The 26058-nt window shown below is 43.9% G+C and overlaps 1 protein-coding gene across 1 annotated transcript in view; it reads right to left on the bottom strand.

The window, feature by feature from the left end:
• Positions 1 to 24588, bottom strand: part of LOC127029272 (chromodomain-helicase-DNA-binding protein 1-like) — a 69454-nt gene extending 44866 nt beyond the window's left edge. The window contains exons 1-2 of the mRNA XM_050914839.1: positions 24346 to 24588; positions 22587 to 22787 (exon numbers count right to left, since the gene is read on the bottom strand). Coding sequence (XP_050770796.1) covers positions 22587 to 22639 — 53 coding nt within the window. The 5' untranslated portion in view covers positions 22640 to 22787; positions 24346 to 24588. The remainder of the gene's footprint in view (positions 1 to 22586; positions 22788 to 24345) is intronic.
• Between the last annotated feature and the right edge of the window lie 1470 nt (positions 24589 to 26058).

The following is a 26058-nucleotide window of genomic DNA, read 5'->3' as shown; positions in this document are numbered from 1 at the left end:
CAGGAGCTAGATGTAAAGAACTTGACTAATTCCAAATCATTTTCTTTATGAAGAGATCAACTAGCTATCATCTATGCTCTCCATTAAGTAATATCAATCCATCAACAGATGTGGATCATACAATATTCAGTGTTCAGACAAAATACATAGACTTCTTATCTTGGCAACACTGCCTCTTAACAATGGCTGTCTGGGAATGGATTCCCCACTGGGCTTAGCAGGATCAGCAAAATAAGACCTATCTCATCATCCCTGCTTCTCACAATAAATTGACACAATTTGGACATGAGGAGGGTAATATGACCAGACTGCATATCAACTAATAGTAACACCTGAAAAAGAGTAAAAGTTTCAAAGTCAGTATTCAACTGACTTATTAATAAATGCAAGATTATAATACAAATCTGTAGCTAGAAGCAAGAAGGATGGGGAGATGAAGAAAGGAAAATACAAGAAACAAGGGGGGGAATCAAATAATAAGGTTCACCACAATTGTTTCAGGGCTACCCTAATGAAATCCTCTACGAGGAAGAATGCAGGATCACTACTGTAGACTAACAGCTAATTTGTACTTCGAATAAAGAAAAAACAGAAAGATAAAGTTTAAAGGTCCTACCATCCACAAGGTCTTACTAAGCTGTCTTATCCCACAGCGTTAAATCAGCACAACAAGAAAATGGGAAAAGGCAAACTGAGCATCAGCAAGTTTTTTTTGAAAAAAAGGCCTTGCTAAAACATTTATCAAATCTTGAGATGCTATGGCAGTGCTCATACATGCTTTAAAAAGTTTCAAATTCACTGGTAAAAAGTACCTATGGGAGTTCAAGCACAGAGGACTAGTGCATACTGGGTAGAGTTTACTTCAACTCTAAGTCATCCAAATTAATGCAGATGTGTGAAACTACACTAGAGTTTCTGTCTGTACACCCTCTTATATGTACCACATATTCGCAGAGATCTTGATGTAACTACAGCACACACAAAAAAACCAGACAAGATGAATAGCTGTGACTTCATTTTTACTGAAGTGTGGAGAACTTGCCTATTCACTGGCCACAGGATGACCAGCTGCAAAAGGCTCTGAGGACTACCAGCACACATTTAATTTATCATGTGTTCTCACTGGAGGGGAGGTCCATTTCTACCCTAAGCTTCAGGAGAACTTTGACTTGGAGACACAACCCCTACAAGGGCAGTATTATAACCCAAAACCCAAAAGTTTGTATCTGCAAAGGAGGTAGGAAGCAGGGCAATATATGAATACATTCTGCATATTGTGCAATGAAGATACACTATAGATTGCTGAGACCGTACAAGCAGCACTGCATGACACAATACTCTTAAAACTCAATTAGCTGCAATAGTCTGTATAAGAAAGGACTTTCCTCTGAGAAATATAATGGATTTAAACCAACAGTAACAATGATGAGGAACCCTAGGCAAAACACACACTATACAGTAAATGCTACAGGATAAATGCTCAATTTTCAGCATTAAAAAAAAAACAAAACAAAAACAACAACAACAAAAAAACCTACACCACCAACCCCCCCCAAACACCCCCAAAACCCAGCTTTTCCAAACATCAGAGAGAAAATTGATTTTTTTTATTTCTACCACTGAGATCACTGTAGTCTAAGAGCCAGAAGAGAACAAGTTTATGCCAAGGCAAATCACTAGCTGTCACATATTTCCAGGTGCAGACTGTGTCCTTGTTTTTCTTGTACTTCGACCAAACCTTAAATAAAAATTTTTTTTTTTTTAAAACATTCTTTCTTTCACAAAGTGTAAAACTGATATGTCAGTATTTCAAACTATGACCTTCAACTGACTTTTTTTTAAATGAGAACTTAATACCAGCATCTTTCAAATTCAATTTTACATTAAAATAGGTGTCATGAAAAGGCTTAAGAACAAGGAACTCAGTTTAGCCACTCCCTCTATCAAACTCACTGCCTCTGCTCTCTCATAGAAATCATTTTTTTCTTAAACCTAGGGGAAAAACATATATATTTATATACACACATATACATACACACACAAAAAAAATAAAATGGAAAACTGCGAACAGGGCATGCAAACAGGGATTGAGAGGGCACCACAGTTTGCGCAGCAGTTCGCACAGAAGGGCGCATGAGAAGGGCTGTGCACCCTGCTTGTAGGCCCACAGCCCAGGGAAGTGCTCTAGGTCTCTGCCAGGATGGTGGGCACTTGCCTCAGAGTTAAAACCAGTGTTTCTACAGAGAAAGCCCCTGAGATGTCTGACGCTTCCACCCAGACGGAACTGGTAAGGAAGGAGACTTCAGTACAGACGGTAGGTTGCAACGAGTGCCCAGACCCTTCTCCTGGAGAAAAGGTAAGTACCTGCAAAAGATGCGCACAGGTTGATGATCTGTTGTGTCAGGTGGCTGAGTCGCAGGAAACAGTTAAAAGGCTGTGCAGTATTAGAGGGGCCGAGAGGGAGATAGATAAGTGGTTTCAGAACCATGCTCCTGTGGGGGACACCACAGAGAATGAGGCACCTTGGACTGTGGTGACCCACAAAAGCAGGACTCTGCTTCAGTCCCCACCCTCCAGCATTACAACCAAAAACAGATATGAAGCTTTAACAGCTGTAGACACCCACGAGCAAGGTCTGCAAGGAGAAACTGTACCAGCAGCACACAGTGGATACTGCAAAAAGAAACGAGTGCTTGTAGTGGGTGACCCTCTGTTAAGGGGCACTGAGGCGCCCATCTGCCGGCCTGACAGGGAGTCACCAGAGATATGCTGCCTTCCGGGAGCTAAGGTCCGAGATGTTGCCAAGAGGGTGCCACAACTTGTCAAGAGCACAGACTACTATCCATTGCTACTTTTTAATGTGGGCACAAATGACACCGCAAGCCAGAAACTGGGCAGAATCACGGAAGACTACAAAGCCCTGGGAGTGCAAGTGAAAAGCATTGGTGCCCAAGTTATCTTTTCTTCCATTTTACTAGTTAGAGGAAAGGGTGCAGCCAGAAATAGACATTGTCGTGGTTTAATCCCAGCTGGCAACTAAGCACCACACAGCCACTCACTCACTCCCCCTCCCCAGTGGGATGGGGGAGAGAACTGGGGGGGGGGGGGAGTAAAACTCGTGGGTTGAGATAAAGACAGTATAATAGGACAGAAAAGGAAGGGAAAATAATAATAATAGAATATACGAAACAAGTGATGTACAATACAGTTGCTCACCACCTGCTGACCGATGCCCAGCCAATCCCTGAGTCGCAGTGTCCCCCAGCCAACACCCTCCAGTTTATATACTGGGCATGATGTCATATGGTATGGAATATCTCTTTGGCCAGTTTGGGTCAGCTGTCCTGGCTATGCTCCCTCCCAGCTTCTTGTGCACTCCCAGCCTGCACTGGCAGGGCAGTATGAAAAGCTGAAAAGTCCTTGACTTAGTATAAACCCTGCTTAGCAACAACTAAAACATCAGTGTGTTATCAACAGTATTCTCACACTAAATCCAAAACACAGCACTGTACCAGCTACTAAGAAGAGAGTTAACTCTATCCCAGCAGAATCCAGGACAATATCCACCCCTTATTCTATACCATTTACATCATGCCCAGATCCCACACTTTCTGATACATTTCCAATTAATCACCATCACTTTTCCTGTCTTTTAATATATACACACAGATATCATTCCCACGGTCTATGGGCCATCTCTATCAAATGTCTGTTGAGTTCATTCAGTCCACGACTTTGGGCTCCATCTATCGTAACAGTCTGTCTGGGCAGGAGGGATGATGCAAAGTCTGCTCAGTCGGCAGAGCAGGATTGGGCTTCAGTGTGGCAGGCAAGTGACACTGGTCGCAGCAGGGGGATGGTGTGTGGTGTTGGACTGTTGCATGCTGAAGTCAGTCCTGGTTCCATCACTACTGCACTTTGCTCAATTTTATCAAACTTCATTCTTCATTAATTTAGATGATTCTTACTGTAATACCATTGATATAGCATATAACAATTATAATGATGATGACATACAGTGGCAGGGTTATATAGCAATCAACATCATAAAATTTAACCTACTGGCTGTTCTCACCTAAAATCAAATCCCCTTGAGGTACACATCGGACTTCCCCATCCTTCCACATCACCCACCAAGTGCACCCAGGTCCTTGAGCAAAAGCAATCCCACGAATGGGTTTGCCTTTGCCTGAGGCAGGAGTAACCCAGACTGTCTTCCCTAGCATATTTTTCATGCGCACCACAGGAACTTTATCCCCTTCTACAGTATGTAAAAGTTCTGATTGGGTGGGGCCAGCTCGATTGGCAGATCCTCTAGTGTTGACTAACCAGGTGGCCTTTGCTAGATGTGTATCCCAATGTTTGAAGGTCCCACCACCCATTGCTCTCGATGTGGTCTTCAACAGTCCATTGTATCGCTCGATTTTCCCAGAGGCTGGTGCATGATAGGGGATGTGATACACCCACTCAATGCCATGTTCTTTGGCCCAGGTGTCTATGAGATTGTTCCAGAAATGAGTCCCGTTGTCTGACTCAATTCTTTCTGGGGTTCCATGTCGCCATAAGATTTGCTTCTCAAGGCCCAGGATAGTGTTCCGGGCGGTGGCATGGGGCACGGGATATGTTTCCAGCCAGCCGGTGGTTGCTTCCACCATTGGAAGCACATGGCGCTTGCCTTGGCGGGTTTGTGGGAGTGTGATATAGTCAATCTGCCAGGCCTCCCCATATTTGTATTTCAGCCATCGTCCTCCATACCAAAGAGGCTTTAACCGCTTGGCTTGCTTGATTGCAGCACATGTTTCACATTCATGGATAACCTGTGCGATAGTGTCCATGGTCAGGTCCGCCCCTCGATCACGAGCCCATCTATACGTTGCGTCTCTTCCCTGATGGCCTGAGGTGTCATGGGCCCACCGAGCCAGAAATAATTCACCCTTATGCTGCCAATCCAGATCCACCTGAGCCACTTCAATCCTAGCAGCCTTGTCTACCTGTGGATTGTTTTGATGTTCTTCAGTGGCCCGACTCTTAGGTATGTGGGCATCTACATGACGTACTTTCACAACCAGGTTCTCTAGCCGGGCAGCAATATCTTGCCACAATGGGGCAGCCCAGATGGGTTTACCTCTGCGTTGCCAGTTACTCTGCTTCCATTGCTGCAACCACCCCCACAGAGCATTTGCCACCATCCATGAGTCAGTATAGAGATAAAGTATTGGCCATTTTTCTCGTTCAGCAATGTCTAAAGCCAGCTGGATGGCTTTCACCTCTGCAAACTGACTCGATTCACCTTCTCCTTCTGCAGTTTCTGCAACTTGTCGTACAGGACTCCATACAGCAGCCTTCCACCTCCGATGCTTTCCTACAATACAACAGGACCCATCAGTGAACAGGGCATATTGCCTCTCATTTTCTGGCAGTTTATTATACAGTGGGGCCTCTTCAGCATGCATTACCTCCTCCTCTGGCGATATTCCAACATCTTTGCCTTCTGGCCAGTCCGTGATCACTTCCAGAATTCCTGGGCGACTGGGATTTCCTATTTGACTTCATTGTGTGATCAGTGCAACCCACTTACTCCATGTAGCATCAGTTGCATGATGTGTAGAAGGGACCTTCCCTTTGAACATCCAGCCCAGCACCGACAGTCGGGGTGCTAATAGGAGCTGTGTTTCAGTACCGACCACTTCTGAAGCAGCTCGAACTCCTTCATATGCTGCTAATATCTCCTTTTCATGTGGAGTATAGCGGGCCTCAGATCCTCGATATCCCCGACTCCAAAACCCTAGAGGTCGACCTCGGGTCTCCCCTGGTGCTTTCTGCCAGAGACTCCAGGTAGGGCCATTCTCCCCGGCTGCGGTGTAGAGCACATTTTGAACATCTGGTCCTGCCCGGACTGGCCCAAGGGCTACTGCATGAACTATCTCCTGTTTAATCTGTTCAAGGCTTGTTGTTGCTCAGGGCCCCATTTGAAATCGTTCTTCTTCTGGGTCACTTGATAGAGAGGGCTTACAATCAGACTATAATTTGGAATATGCATTCTCCAAAAATCTACAACACCTAAGAAAGCTTGCGTTTCCTGTTTACTAGTTGGTGGAGACATAGCTGCTATTTTGTTGATCACATCCATTGGGATGTGATGATGTCCATCTTGCCATTTTATTCCTAAAAACTGAATCTCCTGTGTGGGTCCCTTCACCTTACTCTGTTTTATGGCAAAACCGGCCTTCAGAAGGATTTGGATTATTTTCTCCCCTTTCTCAAAAACTTCTTCTGCTGTGCTGCCCCATACGATGATGTCATCAATGTACTGCAGGTGTTCTGGAGCTCCACCTTTTTCCAATGCATTCTGGATTAGTCCATGGCAAATGGTGGGGCTGTGTTTCCACCCCTGGGGCAGTCGATTCCAGGTGTACTGGATGCCCCTCCAAGTGAAAGCAAACTGTGGCCAGCACTCTGCTGCCAAAGGGATTGAGAAAAATGCATTAGCAATATCAATTGTGGCATACCACTTGGCTGCCTTTGACTCCAGTTCATATTGAAGTTCTAGCATGTCTGGCACGGCAGAACTCAGCAGTGGCGTGACTTCCTTCAGGCCACGATAGTCTACTGTTAGTCTCCACTCTCCATTAGACTTTCGCACTGGCCAAATGGGGCTGTTAAAGGGTGAGCGAGTCCTGCTGATCACTCCTTGGCTCTCCAGTCGACAAATCAGCTTATGGATGGGAATCAGGGAGTCTCAGTTGGTGCAATATTGCCGCAGGTGCGCCGCTGTGGTAGCGATCGGCACCTGTTGCTCTTCGACCCTCAGCAACCCCACAACTGAAGGGTCCTCAGAGAGACCGGGCAAGGTGGACAACTGTTCAATTCCCTCTGTCTCCAAGGCAGCTATACCAAAGGCCCACCGGTACCCCTTTGGGTCCTCGAAATACCCTCTCCTAAGATAATCTATGCCAAGAATGCATGGGGCCTCCGGACCAGTCACAATGGGGTGTTTCTGCCACTCATTCCCAGTTAGGCTTACTTCAGCCTCCAATACAGTTAGCTGTTGAGATCCCCCTGTCACCCCAGAAATACAAATGGGTTCTACCCCTTTATAGCTTGATGGCATTAGGGTACACTGTGCACCGGTGTCTACTAGAGCTTTATACTCCTATGGGTCTGATGTGCCAGGCCATCGGATCCACACAGTCCAGTAAACTCGGTTGTCCCTCTCCTCCGCCTGGCTGGAGGCAGGGCCCCTCTAGTCCTGGTCATAGGATTCTCCACTCACTTGTAAAAATGGATTAGAATTCCTTCTCATAGGATCAGGAGTAAGATCAGCCCTTCCACTCTGTCTTCTGGCACACCACTCACACTGCCCACTGGAGGCTGAAGCAACCATTTTCCTGGAAGAACCCTCATTTGTAGTTGTTTTTCCTTGCAGTTCATGTAGCCGTGCATCTAGGACCGAGGTAGGTTTTCCATCCCACTTCCTCATATCCTCTCCGTGGTCAAGCAGGTAAAACCACAGGGTACCCCATGGTATATACCTTCTCTCTCCTCTCTCTTGCCCAGAGGAATACCTTCTCCTAATAGCTGAGGTATTGGTCCATGCAGGTGGGAGGCAGAACTTATCCTCAAATCACTGGAACTCTTGGGACCATTTCTCAGCTATTATGTCTGGCAGTTTCTCCACAGTCGAGACGAGGGAGGAAGTGAGACTTTCTTCGTATTGCAGGAGTTGGCCAGCCAATTCATCTACTATTGGTCCCTCTTCATCTTTCCAGTCCATTACTGCCAATGCATTGGCATACGACAATGGTGCGCTTCGTACAAAGTTCCGCCACATGGGTCGTGCACATTGGACTTCATCTGGATCTGTGGGTAACCGCCCATCGTCTGGGTCATAATAAACCATCTCCTACACAGCTAATTCCCTCAGGTACTGGATACCCCTCTCCATGGTGGTCCACTTGCCTGGGTGACATATAACATCTTCCTTGAAGGTGTACCTTTCCCTCACGCCCGATAGAAGTCGCCTCCAGAGGCTGAGGGCTTGTGTCCCTTTTCCAATCGCCTTGTCAATGCCCCCTTCCCTAGAAAGGGATCCCAAGTGCTTGGCTTCCTTACCCTCTAATTCCAAGCTACTGGCCCCATTATCCCAGCAGCAGAGCAGCCAGGTGATAATGTGCTCGCCTGGACGACGGCTGAAATCTTTTTGCATATCCCGCAGCTCACTCGGGGATAGTGACCGGGTGATTATCTCCGGTTCTGCCTCTTCCTCCTGTTCTCGTGATGACCCTGCTTCACCTTCATCCTTCGCTAAGCGAACTGATTTTTTTGTATATTTCTTCTTCTGTATAGGGGCGATTGATATTGGCACCAGTTGATTCTCTAGTTCATCTGCATCATCCATTGCCAAGGTTTGAGTAGCCGCAGTGCCTGTCGCTGGGGTCTGAGTAGCTACAGTGCTTATCGCTGGGGTTTGAGTAGCCACAGTTGTGGGGATCAGAGTAGCCGCAGTCGTGGGAGCTGATCTCTGGGTGGTATTTTTAAATAGTTGTTTAACCCTAAACAAGATCTGAATCACATTCAGGAACAGGCTGATTCCTAGCAATAGGATCATTCTAAGTTCCACATCCCAAGGATATTCAAAATTTACAAACTCCTCCAATGCTATTGTAATTAACCTGGCAGAGAAAGGGAAGATGTGGGAAGATGTCTCCCCAATAGGTTGGCTCCCCGAGGAGAAAAGGTAGAAAGTGCAATTATTAATATTCTCTAGGAGATAGCACCCGAAGTACGGAGATGTCTCCTCCATAGATTGGCTCCCAGAGGAGAAAAGGTAAAAGGTACAATTATTAATAGTCTCCCATAGGTGGCTCCCAAAGTAGAGAGGTGACAACAATGCTGAGTACAAACACCCGATTAGTTTCACGGCCTGCACTTCTATCTTATCATAAGCCAGTGTTACAAACAACAACAACAACATGATAACTCTAGCCCGGTTCCCGCAGATGATAAACAGCACAACAGGGAGCATATACTGCAAGTAGGGCATTACATAACGCAACTTCCAGAACCACAACACCAACTTTGAGAGCAAAAGAGTCCACATTGTAACCAGTGACTATCAAAACAATACAATGAATACTTATAACAAGTTTGTTTTAACACACTCTGATCAGATCCGTCGTTATCTCAACCCTTCGGTGCCCCACGTTGGGCGCCAAAAGGACTGTCATGGTTTAATCCCAGTCAGCAACTAAGCACCACGCAGCTGCTTTCCCCTCCCCCCTCCCAGTGGGGTGGGGAGGAGGAGAAAAAAAAAAAAGTAAAACTCGTGGGTTGAGATAAGAACGGTTTAATAACTAAAGTAAAAATAAAATACACTACTAACTAAGAATAATAATAATATAATAATAATAGTAATGAAAAGGAATATAACAAAAAAAGAGAGAAATAAAACCCAAGAAAAGACAAGTGATGCACAATGCAATTGCTCACCACCCGCTGACCGATGCCCCAGCAGCGATCCACCCCTCCCGGCCAACTCCCCCCTGTATATATACTGGGCATGACATTCCGTGGTATGGAATGCCCCTTTGGCTAGTTCAGGTCAGCTGCCCTGGCTATGCTCCCTCCCAGCTTCTTGCACACCTGCTTGCTGGCAGAGCATGGGAAACTGAAAAGTCCTTGGCTTAAGATAAGCCCTACTTAGCAACAACTCAAACATCAGAGTGTTATCAACATCATTCTCACACTAAATCCAAAACACAGCACTGTACCAGCTACTAACAAGACAGTTAACTCTGCCCCAGCCGAAACCAGGACACTCTGTTAGTGATAGCCTTGGCCGCAGTGATCACAGTATTGTGGAATTTGGGATCCTGCTGAGCACGCTGAAGGTTAGTACTAAGGCAAAGGTTTTAGATTTTAGAAGAGCAAACTTCAGCTCGCTCAGAGCTCAGTTGGGAGGGATTCCGTGGGAAGCTTCCATGGAGGATAAAGGAGCTAGCGAGTGCTGGGAGTTTTTCAAGAACGCTCTCCTGAAGCACAAAAACAGTTCATCCCCTTTAAAGGTAAGGGAAGTAGGTGGAGCAAGAGACCCCCTTGGCTTAACTGTGAGCTTCTGAGTCTGCTCAAAACCAAGAGAATACCAGAGATGGAAAAGCAGACGAATACCCATTGAGAACTACAAGGGCATTGCCAGGGCATACAGAGATGCAGTTAGAAAAGCAAAAGCTCAGCTCAAATTGAAATTGGCCAGAGATATCAAAAACTACAGGAACGGGTTCTTCAGGTACGTAAACAACAAGCAGAAACGGAAGGAAAATATTGGCGCACTGTTAAACAGGAGAGGTGAATTAGTCACCAACAATGCTGAAAAGGCAGAGGTTCTCAATACTTTCTTCACCTCTGTCTTTACCAGCAACACTGTTGGGCCCCAGGCCTTGGGAACAAAAATCCAGGTTGATGCAAACACAGACCCACCATCAGTGAAGGAAGAGTTGGTATGTGAACTATTACAGGAGCTTGACCCCTACAAATCAATGGGCCCTGACATTATCCATCCAAGGGTGTTAAGAGAGCTGGCTGATGTCATTGCAAGACCGCTCTCCGTAATCTTTGAGAAGTTGTGGAGATCAAGGGACGTCCCAGAAGACTGGAAGAAGGCTAATGTCACCCCCATCTACAAGAAGGGCTTAAAGGAGGATCCAGGAAATTATAGGCCCATCAGTCTTGCTTCAGTCCCTGGGAAAGTTATGGAACGAATCCTCCTGGGGGCTATCATCACAAGTCAAATGAAGCACATGATTGGGAAAAGCCAGCACGGATTCACCAAGGGCAAATCGTGCTTGACAAACCTGATCGCCTTCTACAACAAAGTAACCTGCTCGGTTGATGTGGGGCGAGCGGTAGACATTGTCTACCTGGATTTCTCCAAGGCTTTCGGTACGGTTTCCCACAGCCTCCTCCTAGAGAAACTGATGCGTTACCATCTAGACAAGTGGTCTGTGCGGTGGGCGGGGAACTGGCTGACAGGCCGCACCCAGAGGGTGGTGGTAAATAGCTCCTTTTCAAACTGGCAGCCTGTCACAAGTGGGGTCCCCCAGGGATCGATATTGGGCCCAATGCTGTTTAATATCTTCATAAGTGATCTGGATGATGGGATCAAGCGTACCCTGATGAAGTTTGCCGATGATACCAAACTGAGTGGGGAAGTGGACGCTTTGGAAGGGAGAGCCACCCTGCAGGAAGACCTGGATAGGCTGGAAGAGTGGGCTAACAAGAACCTTATGAAGTTCAACAAAGACAGACAAATGTACAGTCTTGCACCTGGGAAAACATAATCCAGGAGTGCAGCACAGGCTGGGATCTACCCGGCTGGGGAGCAGCTCTGTGGAAAGGGAAAGGGACCTGGGGGTCCTGGTGGACAAGCAGCTCAATATGAGTGAACAGTGTGCTGCTGGGGCAAAGAAAGCCAACAGGATGCTGGGTTGCATCAACAAGGGCATCACCAGCAGAGATAAAGAAGTCATTATCCCACTCTACTCAGCGCTTGTCAGGCCACACCTGGAATACTGTGTTCAGTTTTGGTCCCTGCTATGCAAAAAAGATGTGGACAGGCTGGAGAGGGTCCAGAGAAGGGCCGCAAAGATGATCAAAGGACTGGGAGGCCTGCCATATGAGGAAAGGCTGAGAGAACTGGGTTTGTTCAGCCTTGAGAAAAGAAGGCTTAGGGGAGACCTTATCACCATGTTCCAGTATTTAAAGGGTGGCTACAAAGAAGATGGAGAGTCCCTTTTTACAAGGGGTCACATGGAAAAGACAAGGGGTAATGGGTACAAGTTACTCCTGGGGACATTCCGATTGGACACAAGAGGAAAATTTTTCACAATGAGAACAATCAGCCATTGGAATAATCTCCCCAGGGAAGTGGTGGATTCCTCAACATTGGACACTTTTAAGATTCGGCTGGACAGGGTGCTGGGCCATCTTGTCTAGACCATGCTTTTGCCAAGAAAGGTTGGACCAGATGATCCTTGAGGTTCCTTCCAACCTGGTATTCTATGATTCTATGAACTCATTCCCTAACCAAGCTATTTGGAGATTGCAACAGTTGAAAGAAAACATCTTTGTATCAATATCACAAAAAAGTCTCTTGCCTAACAGGACTACTTACCTATTCAAACAGAAGTTGAATGGAAATTTTCAGCCTAAGATTTATTTCTCAATTATCTTTAAAAGGTAACTACCTATATATTAGAATATGTAGGTAGTATAAGAAACAGATCAGCATCAGCCAGACTACCAACTTGCATGATCAACTTCTGAGATAAAGCAATGCCTTACTTGTTTTTGAAGTAATACTTGTAAGAAAGCAGCAACAATAAAGATGACAGACCTATTTAACTTTCTAAAAAAAAAAAAAAAAAAAAATTCAAGAAAGTCTCCAAAATATGCCAAGACTTGCTTGGAACAAAGGAAGAAGTGTTATCTAAAGAGGAGACCAAAAATCTACTTTTTCCCCTCTCACCAAAATGTCTGCAGCATTCTAGCCATGTCTCTTAAGCAGTGCCCATAATAAAAACTGGGGTATTGAAAATTAAGTATTTTGAAAATTACGTCTTACTGAAAAACTACTGTAGTAAGCTACCGTAGTAATAGTTTTCAATTTCAACTTCTTTTCAACACAGCTACTAGCAGTTTGCTACACCATGTCAATTCACCACCAGAGAGCATCCCTTTCTAGCACTTTGCTTTTGCAGCTGTAACTTCACTGGAATATAGATGTACTTGGCTTTTTATTTTTGTTTCACTTGTCTAGTGCTGACCTAGTCAAAATTTAACAGAGTCATTACTTCTCAGTATCACCTAAGCAGGGCCCAGATTCACCCTGCCTCAGGACTTAACTGTAGCCAATTTTTTTGCTACAGTATTTTAGCTAATGTATTCATGAAAGAAAAACAGAACTCTCCTCCCCCAGCCTCCCCACATTTTACTGCAAACACAAAATTCCTGGCATACTAAGGGGTAAAAAACAGTAATGGAGAGCAGCCTTCCTTTCTCCCTAACACGGACACATTAAGCAACACTTAGTTATTAAAAATGAACATAAGTCTCTAATCCCTGTCATGGGATTACCTATGACCCTCTACCACATGAGCAGTAATTCAGATTAAACCCTAGTAATTCAGATGCTAACCCTAGGAGGAAGGATGGAATTATTTAAGAAAAGGTACACAGTTACACATATGCATGTGTTAAAAAAAAAAAGTTACATCTATCATCTCCTTGCAAATAGAGAGGGAACTAAGGAAGAAGCAACTTCAAAATTTCACTTTAAACGCTCCTACATTTACTCTGAATTTCAGCAATTTTCACACAATTTGAAAAAACGGTACAAAGCAGCAGTATGAGCTATCACAGCTGAAGCCAAGCACCTTGAAAACACAGTCTTGGTCCTCAAGCAATATATTTGCCTGCTGGTGAGTGATGCTCCACGAGAATAACTTATTTTGACATTGCTATTAATGTCCTCTCCAACTTTCCCCCAACACAGCACCCCCTTAGTGGTATCAGTGCAGTCTGTAGAAGGAACAGATTCAGCTTTTAAAAAACATCCTACCAACTTACAGACCCTAAAAAGCAGTGTAACAAGTGAGCACAATTGAACAGGGCAATATTTCTTAAGACTGCTGTCCTGAAACAAAAGTATAAAACAGTGCAAATCAATACAGAATTTAGGAAAACTAACTAAATAAATTTCAAATGGAAAGGTTTTTTTTGTTGTTGTTTTCAATTTTAGTACACGCACACACATTCCACATTGCATCATGACAGACTGCAGTTGCTTTTCCAAGTGCTTAAAATGCTATGCAGTCTAATACCTTTTCCCCTTTCTTCAAGGAGCATTACTGGCATAACTAAAAAAAAAAAACCAACAAAAAAAACCCCCCAAAAAACCAAAACCACTGCAGAACTCATTACACTGCAACATCTACCAGCATCATTGTAAGTTCAGAGAACTTGTTTGCCATAGTTTTAAAAATCTAATTGTTTGAGTTTTTGAAGCTTGTAGGAAAAGACATACAAGATATATGTTTCATACACATTTCTAGCAGCTCAGATGACATTTTCTTGATCCACTAAAATGAATACTGTAACAACTATTATAGGGCAAAACCAATCATAATCAGCTTGAGAAAAGTTCACATTCTTTTGAGAACTTGAAAGACAAGCAATCTCTCACTCCAACAACTTCTATCAGCAGCATGCCAGAAGTGGTTTAATCTTTCTTGAGGTTGAAAAGGAAAGGAGATACAGTTTAAGACAACATGTACATTTTCTAGAAATAATCATTGCAAGCTATCATTGCTAACCAAGCTACAAGTGAGAGCATTTCAGACTATACCAAAATTTGACTTTTAAAATAGTTGTTCCATTAGGGGAAAGAGAAAACACCTCCCCCCACCAAAACACAACACACTTTCATGATAGCAAGACTGTTTCCTTTCATCCTTTTATTAAAAGAAGCAGAACCTAAGTTCTATAATAAAGGCGTTTAAAATGTAAATTCACGGAAATAATAGCTGTGAGGTAGTCATATTTTAACATCCTTGTCACGTTTTCTTTTCCTCCTTTGCCTATGGGCTTCTTTGATTTTCCCTGCATTATCTGTGGCATAGTATACAAGCAATTCCTCCTCTAGCTAAAGAGCTTTAAATATTATCTGATGCTGTCCAGCTAGGGTCCATAATTTGTCTAACTTTTCTCACAATGAGTAATGCCTATTAACACAAAATAGCACCACTGACCTCTACAAGATTAATCACTTGAACTGGCACTACTAATTACTGAGATTCTGGTATTGTATCTGTAGTGTTAGGATGCAAGGAACATTAAAACTCAAATATTTCTTCAACCAAAGACTCAGAATACTGTCATAATTACCTGCTACCTAATGCTGTTACATAAATATCATCTCAGGAACAGCAATTCTGATCCTCTGCTCTTCAAAGTTCCTCTTACATAAGAGGACAGGCAAAGTGCTTTATTTCTTGTCCCCTTCTCTTCCTGTACAGTCCAGGGTCAGTGCCTTTTCTTTATATGCTTTTATTTGAAACAGTTCAGCAAAAGGTGAAAGAGGACATCATACTCATCCTGTTGTGGACACCTGAAGTAGCCTAAAAGAGAGGGTTTGGGTACAACACAACCAGCCTTTTTTCCCCTCTTTCAAAAAAGCCTGCTTGAAATTGGAAGGTAGTAGGCAATCTTCAGGCACCTAAGCTTAAATTAGAACCTTCCTGTCTTTCCCTCACCCTTTCTGAATATACTCAAGAGACTGGTAGAAAAACCATACATACCTTACATATAATGAGAGAAAGAGACAGTGTACAAAACTTAATTTTCAGTTAACTATTCACTTGTGTTTGTCAATTTACCCTATCCCACCTTGTCACATTATGTCCTCCCTTTACTCTGCTCTTGCATTGCTGTCCTCTTCCAACCAACTCTATCCTGTGGTGTAATTTGCTTTTTTTTTTCCCCCTCCCTTCTTCACTGATGAATGTGCTTCCAAGAAGAGACCAAACATCAACAGAAATTATAAACACTATCAAGACTAGAATTGGAAGAACTTTAGATCTAAAACAATAGGGCAAGGCAAATTAAGCTACAGAATAAAGATGCTGTTAATATGATGTATATAGAAAGGGAATATTCAGTATTTGCTGTTGAAGAGCATTTGTGCTCTTTTAGATACTTAATTCTGTTACTCAAAACAGAATTCCTGCTTTTGTAAGTCCCTCTTTTGAAAATGTGTCATATAAGCCCTCCTCCCCCTGCTTCAAGCAATTTTTTCTATTGTTTATATATTATATATATAAAACCCAGTAAAATTAAAACAGCATTATTTGATAAAAGGTATTCTTGAATAAGAAACCATACATTACATACACCGTACTTTGTTCAATTGGAAAAAAAACCCAAACAAAACAACAACCAAACCCAAAACCAAAAACAATAAACACAGACAGGAATGCATGAGACTGCACAAAAGTTATAGGAGCATCACAGGACCATGGGAAAAAAAGAAGCGAAAGTTATGGATAAAGCAATAATGATGACCTCTTCAGTCCTGTTGAAGTGAGACTACTTCTCTACCATGCAAACAAATCACTGCAACGATGACAAAGTTAACTGACAATGCTAACCTGCAGTAGTAGGCATGCAGGAATATATACTAAGAATGAATAGCATGCTCTCAGGATAGGATTTCTACATGAAAAAGTATAGTTTCATGTATGTTGGCAAACCAATGTAAAGTCTACAGAGAGCATCTTTCAGGATATGTAGTAAAGAAGCTTCTCACACCCCTAGCCCTTGAGTCAAATAGTTGCATTTGTACAGCAGCATATGTCAAATCTGATTTGGTATGAAAGTTTGACACAACTAAGAAGTTAGTCTGTATTACATTTTATAGATGCTGTCTCTGGATATTCTCAATATATTCAAGAGCAATTTAAGAGAGATTCACAAAAGCAATATTTATTTTCAAACTATTTTGCAGGAAAAGCAAGATAGCTTACTGAGAGTACCAAGAGATAATTGTTGCATGTTTGCACCTGTTAATTTTTCAAACCCCAATAAATATCTATGGAATAAAATCAGAGTATGCTTTGGGGAGATGACAGGAGAAGACAGACTTGAAAAACTTCACTGACAAACATTAAAAGCAAGTGTTCTGTCACAGAGTCACTAGTTCTTTTCAGTAGTCTTAGGTTTAGTTTCACTAGCTTACCTCTTAAAACAAGGTCCCCCTGATCAGAACACACAACTAGGAACAGTCAGCTAATTTATACAAGGGACTAGGAAGAGAAACTTCAAGACAGAAAGCTACACAAGCCATGCTGCAAAAGCACTGTTAGAGCATTTAGACTCCTGTATAAGGTCTAGGTTGATAAAGGACCCAAGAGAGGACAATTTATCACTGCTGATTTAGAGGGCGTTCATTACATTAAACTGCCTTAACAATCCTCCAATTTAAAAACAACAGGAAACAGAATATCAATTTGAGCAAAATAAAAGTTTAACCCATTAAAAACAGAAAAGATTAATTTCTGCAAGGTCTTTGAAAAGCATCTGAGATGACAATTCACCATTATTTTAATAAACCAGAAGTCCAAGGAAGGTCATGCATTTGAATATGAAGAGCCCCTTCCAGAATGAATAGAAGTAACAGATACTAAATGCCAAACTTAAAACTGAAAGTTCATAGGTAAGTTTATTTAGGCAAATACAATGCAAGTGGGCTTTTTCTTTAATAAAAAAAAAAAAAAGAAAAACTGAACTACTCAATCTGATTTAGATTTATAAAAGAGATTCATCTTATTCATCACCACTAATATAAAGCAAAGGGAACAAAGAGTATTAAGTTCAGGCTACCAAAAAGTGTTATTTCCCATCCTCATCTATTCTGAAGCACAAACTCGATTCCCTTTTCCTGACTTAGGCTGACAACTCAAATTCATTTCTTGCCAATTAAAAATAAAATAGGACGGCGAGACACAAAGACAAAACTAAAACACCTTCTTCCCCCCAACCCCCTTCTTCCCAGGCTCACTTTCACTCCTTCATTCCCAACTTTCTACCTCTTCCCCCCACCCCTGGGGGGGGGAAATGTGGAATGGGGGTTGCATTCAGTTCATAACAGCTCATCTGCTGCTCCTTCCTCCTCACACTTTTCCCCTGCTCCAACGTGGGGTCCCTCCCACAGGACAGTCCTTCAAGAACTGCTCCAGCATGGGTCCTCTCCATGGGGTACAGTCCTTCAGGAATGGACTGCTCCAGCGTGGGTCCCCCAGGAGCTGCAGTTCCCGACAGAAAACCTACTCCTGCGTGGGCTCCTCTCCAAAGGCCGCAGTTCCTGCCAGGAGCCTGCTCCAGCGTGCGCTCTCTACAGGCTGCAGCTTCCTTCAGGGCACATCCACCTGCTCTGGCGTGGGGCCCTCCATGGGCTGCAGGGTGGATATCTGCTCTGGAGTGGTCTTCTCCACAGACTGTAGGGGAATCTCTGCTCCGACACCTGGAGCACCTCCTCCCCCTCCTTCACTGACCTTGGTGTCTGCAAAGCTGTTTCTCTTGCATTTTTCCCCCTCACTCCTCCCTCTCTCTCACATACACTCTGCTGCACAGCATTTTACCCTTTCTTAAATGTTATCACAGAAGCACCACCAGCTTCACTGATTGGCTCGTGTTTGGCCAGTGGCAGGTCCATTTTGGAGCCAGCTGGAACTGGCTTTGTCCAGCACAGGGGCAGCCCCTGCTCTCTTCTGACGGAGGCCGCCCCTGTGGTCTCCTCACTACCAAAACCTTGCCACATAAACCCAATACAACTCTCTCTATACATACACACTTTTTCCTTTTTTTTTCTTCCCCTAATTTGTATTACCTACTTCTACCAAAAAGAAACCAATAGATGAGAATACTTCTGTAATTATGTTTGGGGAATCTTTGTTTTAATTCCCACTTAGGTTTCTTGAAAGCAGGAACTTAGAATAGCAGCTTTCAATTTATCTTTTTAATCTTCTGTGGAAGGTATGAGTTTATACAGCAAATTCAAGCCTGCTGACAAAGAGCTGGCTTTGCTTAACTATCTTTTGTGGTCCACAGACTATTAAATCAACAAAGCAAATTAAATCCACAGAAATGACAGTCTTGTATTAACATCAGCTTTCAAGAACATAAACAATGGTAAGGGACCTTGGTGCAAGAAGCCACTTTCTGCTTACTGGAAAAAGGAAGTACAATGCACCCCAGCCAGCTACTTTCCAGATAAGCTTTACTGAGCACACCCTTTTTTACCTACAGAGAAGTAAGGTCTGCTCAAGTGCTCCATGTCTTGTTCTACAGGAAACATAGGAAGAGCAAAGAGATGGGAAACCAGATTGCTATTCAATTGGCACCAATGTTTCACTTCTGCATTCCCTGTTCTACCTGGAGCTTGTGTTGCAGTTCAGCTATAACTGCCCTTCCTTGCTCATTAAGCTTTCTTAATGCTAGCTAACTAATATGTATTTACTCCTATTCAAGTTTGCAACAGAATGCTTTCAAGAACATTACACAAAAATGCTTTTCTTAAATTTAAGAGTCAGTTTCTCAGAGCATTGCTATAAATTTTTTGTGCTTATACTTACTTGCTATCCAGATAATGTTTATCTGTGATATTTCACCTAGAACTACTGAAAACATTCCAGAGCAGTGATTTCAAGTAAATAAAAAACTGGAGAGTAGACTCCACTGTAATTATTACACAGAAATTCTAACATCAAGCAGCAAGATTATAGTGTTTATGTCAGTCTACAACCTTCACCATGCTTGGCACTAGCACAGATTTATAGCTTCAGAGGTTACTAACATGGCCAAGGAAAGTCCAAACAGTGCAACAAGTTATTAAACTGTGAAAATACAAGAGATTCGCTTCTACTTGTGGCCAAACAGAACTTCAGGCTCAGCACCTGCAGCAATGGAAAGATTTCTAGTCATCTACCAGCCAGATGAAGAGACTCAACAGTGGAAAGGAACACAGGAGCATGGCAAATTGGCCATTTCTTTCCCACATGCTTCAGAAATGCTTCTTCACAGCCAGTCACAGGGAACAGAAGACAGCTACAATTCCTTACCACAGTGCTAGCCAGTGTATACACTCTAAGGTTTCCAGTTAGTCCCTTCTCCAGCCCTCCTATTGCTGAGAATACTACAGGCTTTCCACAACTTCTGCAATTCACGGTAAGAGTTTCTTTAAAACAATACAAAGCAGTATCCATGAGGCTGTGTATTTCTGTAAAGCCAGCCCTGATCCACTGCTTCTCTTTACTTTCCAAAGTAGTGATGGTGGCTCCCCTAGATCTGGCTATATTTAATTGTGATCAGGACTGTCACCCCAGAGCAACAACCATGGAAGCTTACACAGACATCAGAGGGAAAAACGGCCTTGCTACATTTGTAAAGTGTCATATTTTTAAAGTGACATACTTTTCAAAGATTCATTGTCATTATTACCAACTGTATCACCAATGCTGCTGCCTAGATTTGTCACTGTATCTGTCTTCATCTCTCCTTTTCTACCTACTTTTGAAAGTCTGACTTTCTCTGCAGTTTCTTCCCAGCAGCAATTCTCAATTACTTTCTCAACTTGTTTTGCTTCTCTTCCTAGCATTCTGAAATGGAACAGCATCACTAAAAGCCTAGTAATGATAATTTGCCATCAATAGTAGCTATTTTGTTACTGATTTTATTTCCATTCTGTAGAATTCATATTTCCAGACCATTTGAAGACTAAATGCAGCTTCACTTCCCTGGTTACAGTTAGGTATCTGTCTGCAGTCATAGCTAGCTTAAGGAATTTTCCTCCTAGTGAAAACAATTTAGAGTTCTGGAAAACTTGAAGGGGGGGGGGGGGGAGGGGGAAGACAATGACACAACACCAACAAACAAAAACAAACCACAACAACAACAGGGGCAAGTCATACTAAGGTACCCCATAAGCATCAAACACCTTTCACAATAATTATTTTAATAATGAAAATAGGCTGGACAGAAAAAGGGCTCAATTCTTTAATATTGGAAGCCTTCACCCTTCATTTACAAAAACAGAGTTTCCTGATAGCAAATAGCAAGCATACAAATAGGTTTTCCAAGATCTGTCTGTGAATTAGGCTACAGGGTTAATGACTGATACGAGCCTGGGGAAAAAAAGTTTAACATTTTAAAACTTTTTTAAAGCTTTAAAATGTGCTCAGCAGCACATTTAAGATGCAGAACAAAGTCTCACTTCACAGGCAACTATCATGTTTTAAGTAATTTGCATCTTCCTGATATTTACTTATAATAAAGTTGTCTGGATGCTTTTTTGATATTTAGTTGGTTTAGTCTTATGAGAATTGCTGCAGCTTTTGAATAACTTTGATATACTGGTATTTACAAGTGGTCATAGTTTGATATGCAGTATTATTCCTACATATCTTTAGCTAGGTGGCTCATTTCAAGCAGTAAAAAACTTCATAAATACAAAGTCATCAGAGTTGTCCCCGATAAGTTAATGTTTATTGGAGGTCTTATTTATAACTCTCTAAAAGTTCAGAAGACTAGCTTTGTTCACACTGTTTTATTTTGTTCATGTTCCTCTACTCAACTGACAAGGCTTGTTTTGGGTTTAGTTGGTTTTTTTGTTTGGTTTTTATTTTTTTTAATATAAATAATCAGGAATATTTTGCCACTTACTAGAAGAAACACAAAATTTGTTTGCTAACTAGACAAGTACCATCTTTACTGGAAGCAGAAATCTAACAACAACAACAAAAAAGCTTACAGATTATTCACAAGATTCAAAGTTTACTGACTTTCTAGAATATTTCTAGGTATAACATGGAAGCTTGACATAAAAAAAAAAATACACAAAAGTTGTTAAAGTTTCTTTAGTTTTACTGCTCATAGGTTTCCTAGAGATTTGCACCTAATATCACCTAAACACTTCTCTCTTCCCACCCCATTACTCACTATGCTACATGCAAGCTTAATGGCCAGCATGTGCTGAATGATCAGCTGGCCATTATGTTGTTCTTGGATTTCTTCACTTGAGGCAATAATTTAGATCTATCCCCTCTACCCAACTGGCTGTTTTCATAAAGCCCACAGAACTCAGTTTTCTTTATGATCTCTGACTGATGGAATCAACTAACAGGTTCAACAGGCTGTGATCAGAAAGAGGAGACAGACAGACAAATGGGTAGACTGACAGTATGATCACAACTACTTCTATTTGTAAGTTTGCCTTGCCTTCTTAAATCTGCAGCATTCATCATATTCCCAGTTTTAGAAATATTAACTTCTTAGTGCAGTAGATACTTGTTGAACTTGGCAGTGTTCTAGAATAAGAATTTAATTCCACCCCTACAAGTTCACTGTTATCCTCATCTTGCAGCAGGGAAGTTCTAACCAGGCTTTTCCAACCAAGTGAACCCTCTACACATCCTAGATCACCAGCAATCGACATTAGAGGGGTGGATTTTTTTTTTTTAATTAAGAAAACAGCTGGAAAAACTGTACTTTAACTTCATGTTTGTTTTCCAAAGTGAACGCTTTCCATTATACTGCTTTGAGAACTCAACAAAAAAAGGAAGCCTCACTAGAATTAAAAGTCCACTGTTCCAACTTTAGAGATAGCCTAGTTCAGGGATTATACAGCACATATTATGTACGCATGTCCTGCGCTTCATAGACACAAGTTTTACTTTAACATTTCAATCTAATCTGTTTCAGCTTTTGACAACTTTTGAGGAAAAAGAGTAATGGATGCTGATAGAGCTTAAATAGTATTAAAACTGTATTATGTAAGGTATATACACGATTGTTACAGTTATTAAATGAAGCTAACTGATTCTAACAAGCAGATTAAGCATCTGTAAAAAAGCATGGCCAGTCCTCCTAAATAATGGTCTACTTGCTCACCAGGAAGCTTTGGCACAAAGTTAAAACGTAAACCAGTTCTAATAAACAAAATACAGGAGAATATGTAGCCAAAGACTGAAAGTGCTTACCTTGACTCTCCACTACTGTTTCTTACAATGTCTTCATCACTGTGCCCATTCATTGTAAATATTAAGAAGTTTAAAAGATAAATAGAAGTCCAATCAGGTTAGAAGGCAGTTGTCAAGAATCTACTTCTTGGTACTCTGTTTTCCAGGTAACTTGTTTACTCAACTGTTCTCTGCAGGTATTGAAGATTTTTCCCAAATTACCTAAAGTAGTAAAGGAAAATGTTGACTTAATTTGAAATATTTGATGGTTGCAACTGAAAGATACTGAAAATAACCTGTCCTGTCACAACACTGAAAGGGAGTATCTATCACATTTGGCATCTTCTTTTTAACTGAAAAAAAGGTTTTGGTATGCCATAGTACTGTCTTAAGAACAACCAGATCTAACTTTTAAAGGAAAACAGCCTCCCCAAACACATAAATATAAATTATGGATATTAATGCTCTAAGATCTGATTAGCAAAATTATTTCATGAACAAAACAAACATATCAGAAGCATTTCCAGACACAGAAATAATGTTTACATCCAGTTGGGGGTAGAGGCAGGAAAATAAAGACTGTCCCATTTTAAAAAATTGGCTCAACTACATCAAGCTAACAAGATCCCACAGATGGAGTGATCATTATTTCATATACATGAACATCTTCAATCAGATCTCTACCGTGTCAGATGCACCTAGAAAAACTTTAGGCTCACTTTAAATGGAGTTTAAGTATGAACTCACTGATAATCAGCTAAAGAGCAGCGCCTCTCACAGATTTAGTGGTGTGAAAGCGATTAGGGGCTCGCCTGCAGGTTGCCTGTCTCGAGGTGCTCTCCTCTAATACAGCCCGACCTACAGCTCATGATGGAGGCGGGGGCCGCCTCGTTCCGGGATGGAAAAAGCCCTGCGCTCAGGCACCATCTCAGACACCAGGGCTACTCCAGCCAGCAAACAAAGGCGATGACGAAAGAAGAGTGATAGGAAAGAGCCCTGTAACCCCAGAGAGACCGCGAAGCGAGGCTGGGGCCCCCGCGGTGGCGAGCCGGGCAGCTTGGTGATTCCTCGCGGATCGGCCGCTGCTGCCCAACGAGGCCAAGCTCCACGCTGTCTGCCCTCCCGCGCCCAGTGTGCGAACACCCTGCCGCCTCCGGGACCGGCACTCCCTGGGCCCCAGGAAACATCTTTAGTGGCTACGAAACTCTCTTCTTGTCGCCCACTCCCTGCTCCGCGACGATCCTCCTCGACCACCCGCACCGCGCTCTCGCGGCCTCCCGTGACCGACCGCTCCCAAGGCGCTCCCAGGGAGAGCCCAGGCCAGGGCTGCCTCCCTACCTCCCGCGGGTTCACCTCCCGCCCCCGGAGACGACCCTCTGCTGGTGGCGCGACCCGCACAGGCGCCGCTCCTGGCCAAGGCTCCCTGGCAGTATTGCCAAGGCGGCCGCTGTCCTCCGTGCTCGCTTCTCCCAGCACCCCCCCATGGCCAGAGAAGAGCGAAGGCCGCACTCCTGCCTCCCAGCCGGTTCGTCACGGGCTCCCCCCGCAGGAGCGAGCGAAAGAGGCTCAACCCCGGCTGCCCGCCTCAGCTCTCACAGCTCCCTCCCTCCCTCTTCGGAAAACAGCGAGCGGGCCCAGGAGCCCAGCCCCACGCTGGGCATCCAACCCCTTCTTCTCAACGCCAGTCGCCTCCCCATCCATCTTCGAAAGCGACAGCCACTGCACAACTTCGGACCAGGGAAAGGGAAAGGGAAAGGAGCCATGGCGGGCCTCTGCCTACCTGCGTGTGTGCGCCCGGCCCGGCCTCCCTAGGGCTGCCCTGGTCCGAGACGGCGCTACACCCCACGAAGAGATCTGTGCTGCAACCTAGGGTCGGAGGCTGCTCCTGCGGCCGCCACAGGGCCTGGGCCGCCGGCTCCTTACAGCCCCACGCGGCGGAGCTTGCCCGCAGCCCCCACCGGCTTGAACAATAGGGCCCCAAACCGGGCAGGGAGAAGCCTGGGGAGTAGGTGCTGTGTTGCTCCGCCGCCGTTTCTTAAGTCCTCCCGACCACCGCCATCACGCTGCCACTCCGCTCAACCTCCTCCTCCTCCCTTAGTCGGATGGAAACCCTGGGCGTGATGTCAGTCCTGCGCCCTGGGACAGAGCGGGGAGGAGGAGGAGCAACAACCGGGAGGGGACAGCGCCGCTGGGCCATGGCGGCAGGAAGGGCCGCTTGGAGGGGGTGGCGGAGCCAAAGCGGCCTCCTTGCCGCGCCGGATACTGCCGGGGCTGGGGGCAGCAGGCGCCCGCCCACCCGCCGCAGCAGCGAACGGGCGCTAGGGCCGGTGCCGTTCCTGGTGCCTGCTGCAGCTCCTGTGTGAGGGGGCAGGGTGCGGCCCGGCCTGAGGGGCACCCATGACCCGCGCAGCGTGGCAGGGAACCTGGCCTAGGCCACACGTTACTGTTTAGCATGGTGTGGGGTTTTTCTGTTTCAGGTTTTTCCTGTCTAAAATCAGAGCCCCCTAACAAACACATATGCATTTCTTAATCTTCCTATGCAGTTACAAGTGGCTTTAGGGCATATTTAGGAAGGCTTGGCATGCAGCTGCACAGAGGACACTTGCCTCTATGAGGAAGGCATCCCCCAGCTGGAGGCAGAGCACTCCTTTCTTCCTCTTGATATCTAACTTGAGTTGTTTCAAAGTGATTAATGAGAAAGCTGTTTGGTTAAGGTGGCTCATGTTCAGAAAAAAAATAATCATGTAAATCATCCTACTGCTGGAGTCTACATGTTCCCAGAGTGGCAAAAGAAAGTAGTGCCTGCTGAGTGAAAGACTGCGCTCTGAGCAACACAATTACACAGCCAAATGTGTTGGAAAGAGGAAGTGATTTACCTGTGTCGCGGTTTAACCCCAGCCAGCAACTAAGCACCACGCAGCCGCTTCCCCCTCCCAGTGGGGTGGGGAGGAGGATCAGGAAAAACAAGTAAAACTCGTGGGTTGAGATAAGAACAGTTTAATAACTAAAGTAACATAAAATACACTACTAACTAATAATAATAATATAATAATAATTGTAATGAAAAGGAATATAACAAAAAAAGAAATAACACCCAAGAAAAGACAAGTGATGCACAATGCAATTGCTCACCACCCGCTGACCGATGCCAGAGCCACGATCCACCCCTCCCAGCCAACTCCCCCCTGTTTATATACTGGGCATGATGTTCCATGGTATGGAATACCCCCTTGGCTAGTTTGGGTCAGCTGCCCCAGCTATGCTCCCTCCCAGCTTCTTGCACACCTGCTTGCTGGCAGAGCATGGGAAACTGAAAAGTCCTTGGCTTAAGATAAGCGCTACTTAGCAACAACTAAAACCTCAGAGTGTTATCAACATCATTCTCACACTAAATCCAAAACACAGCACTGTACCAGCTACTAGGAAGAAAATTAACTCTATCCCAGCCGAAACCAGGACAACCTGCTTTCTCCTCTTTAGATTCCTGCATATG

Source organism: Gymnogyps californianus, unplaced genomic scaffold (genome assembly GCF_018139145.2).
Source record: "Gymnogyps californianus isolate 813 unplaced genomic scaffold, ASM1813914v2 HiC_scaffold_89, whole genome shotgun sequence".
Taxonomy (NCBI): domain Eukaryota; kingdom Metazoa; phylum Chordata; class Aves; order Accipitriformes; family Cathartidae; genus Gymnogyps; species Gymnogyps californianus.
Note: the sequence above shows the minus strand (reverse complement) of the source record. Positions and strands in the feature narration are given on the sequence as shown.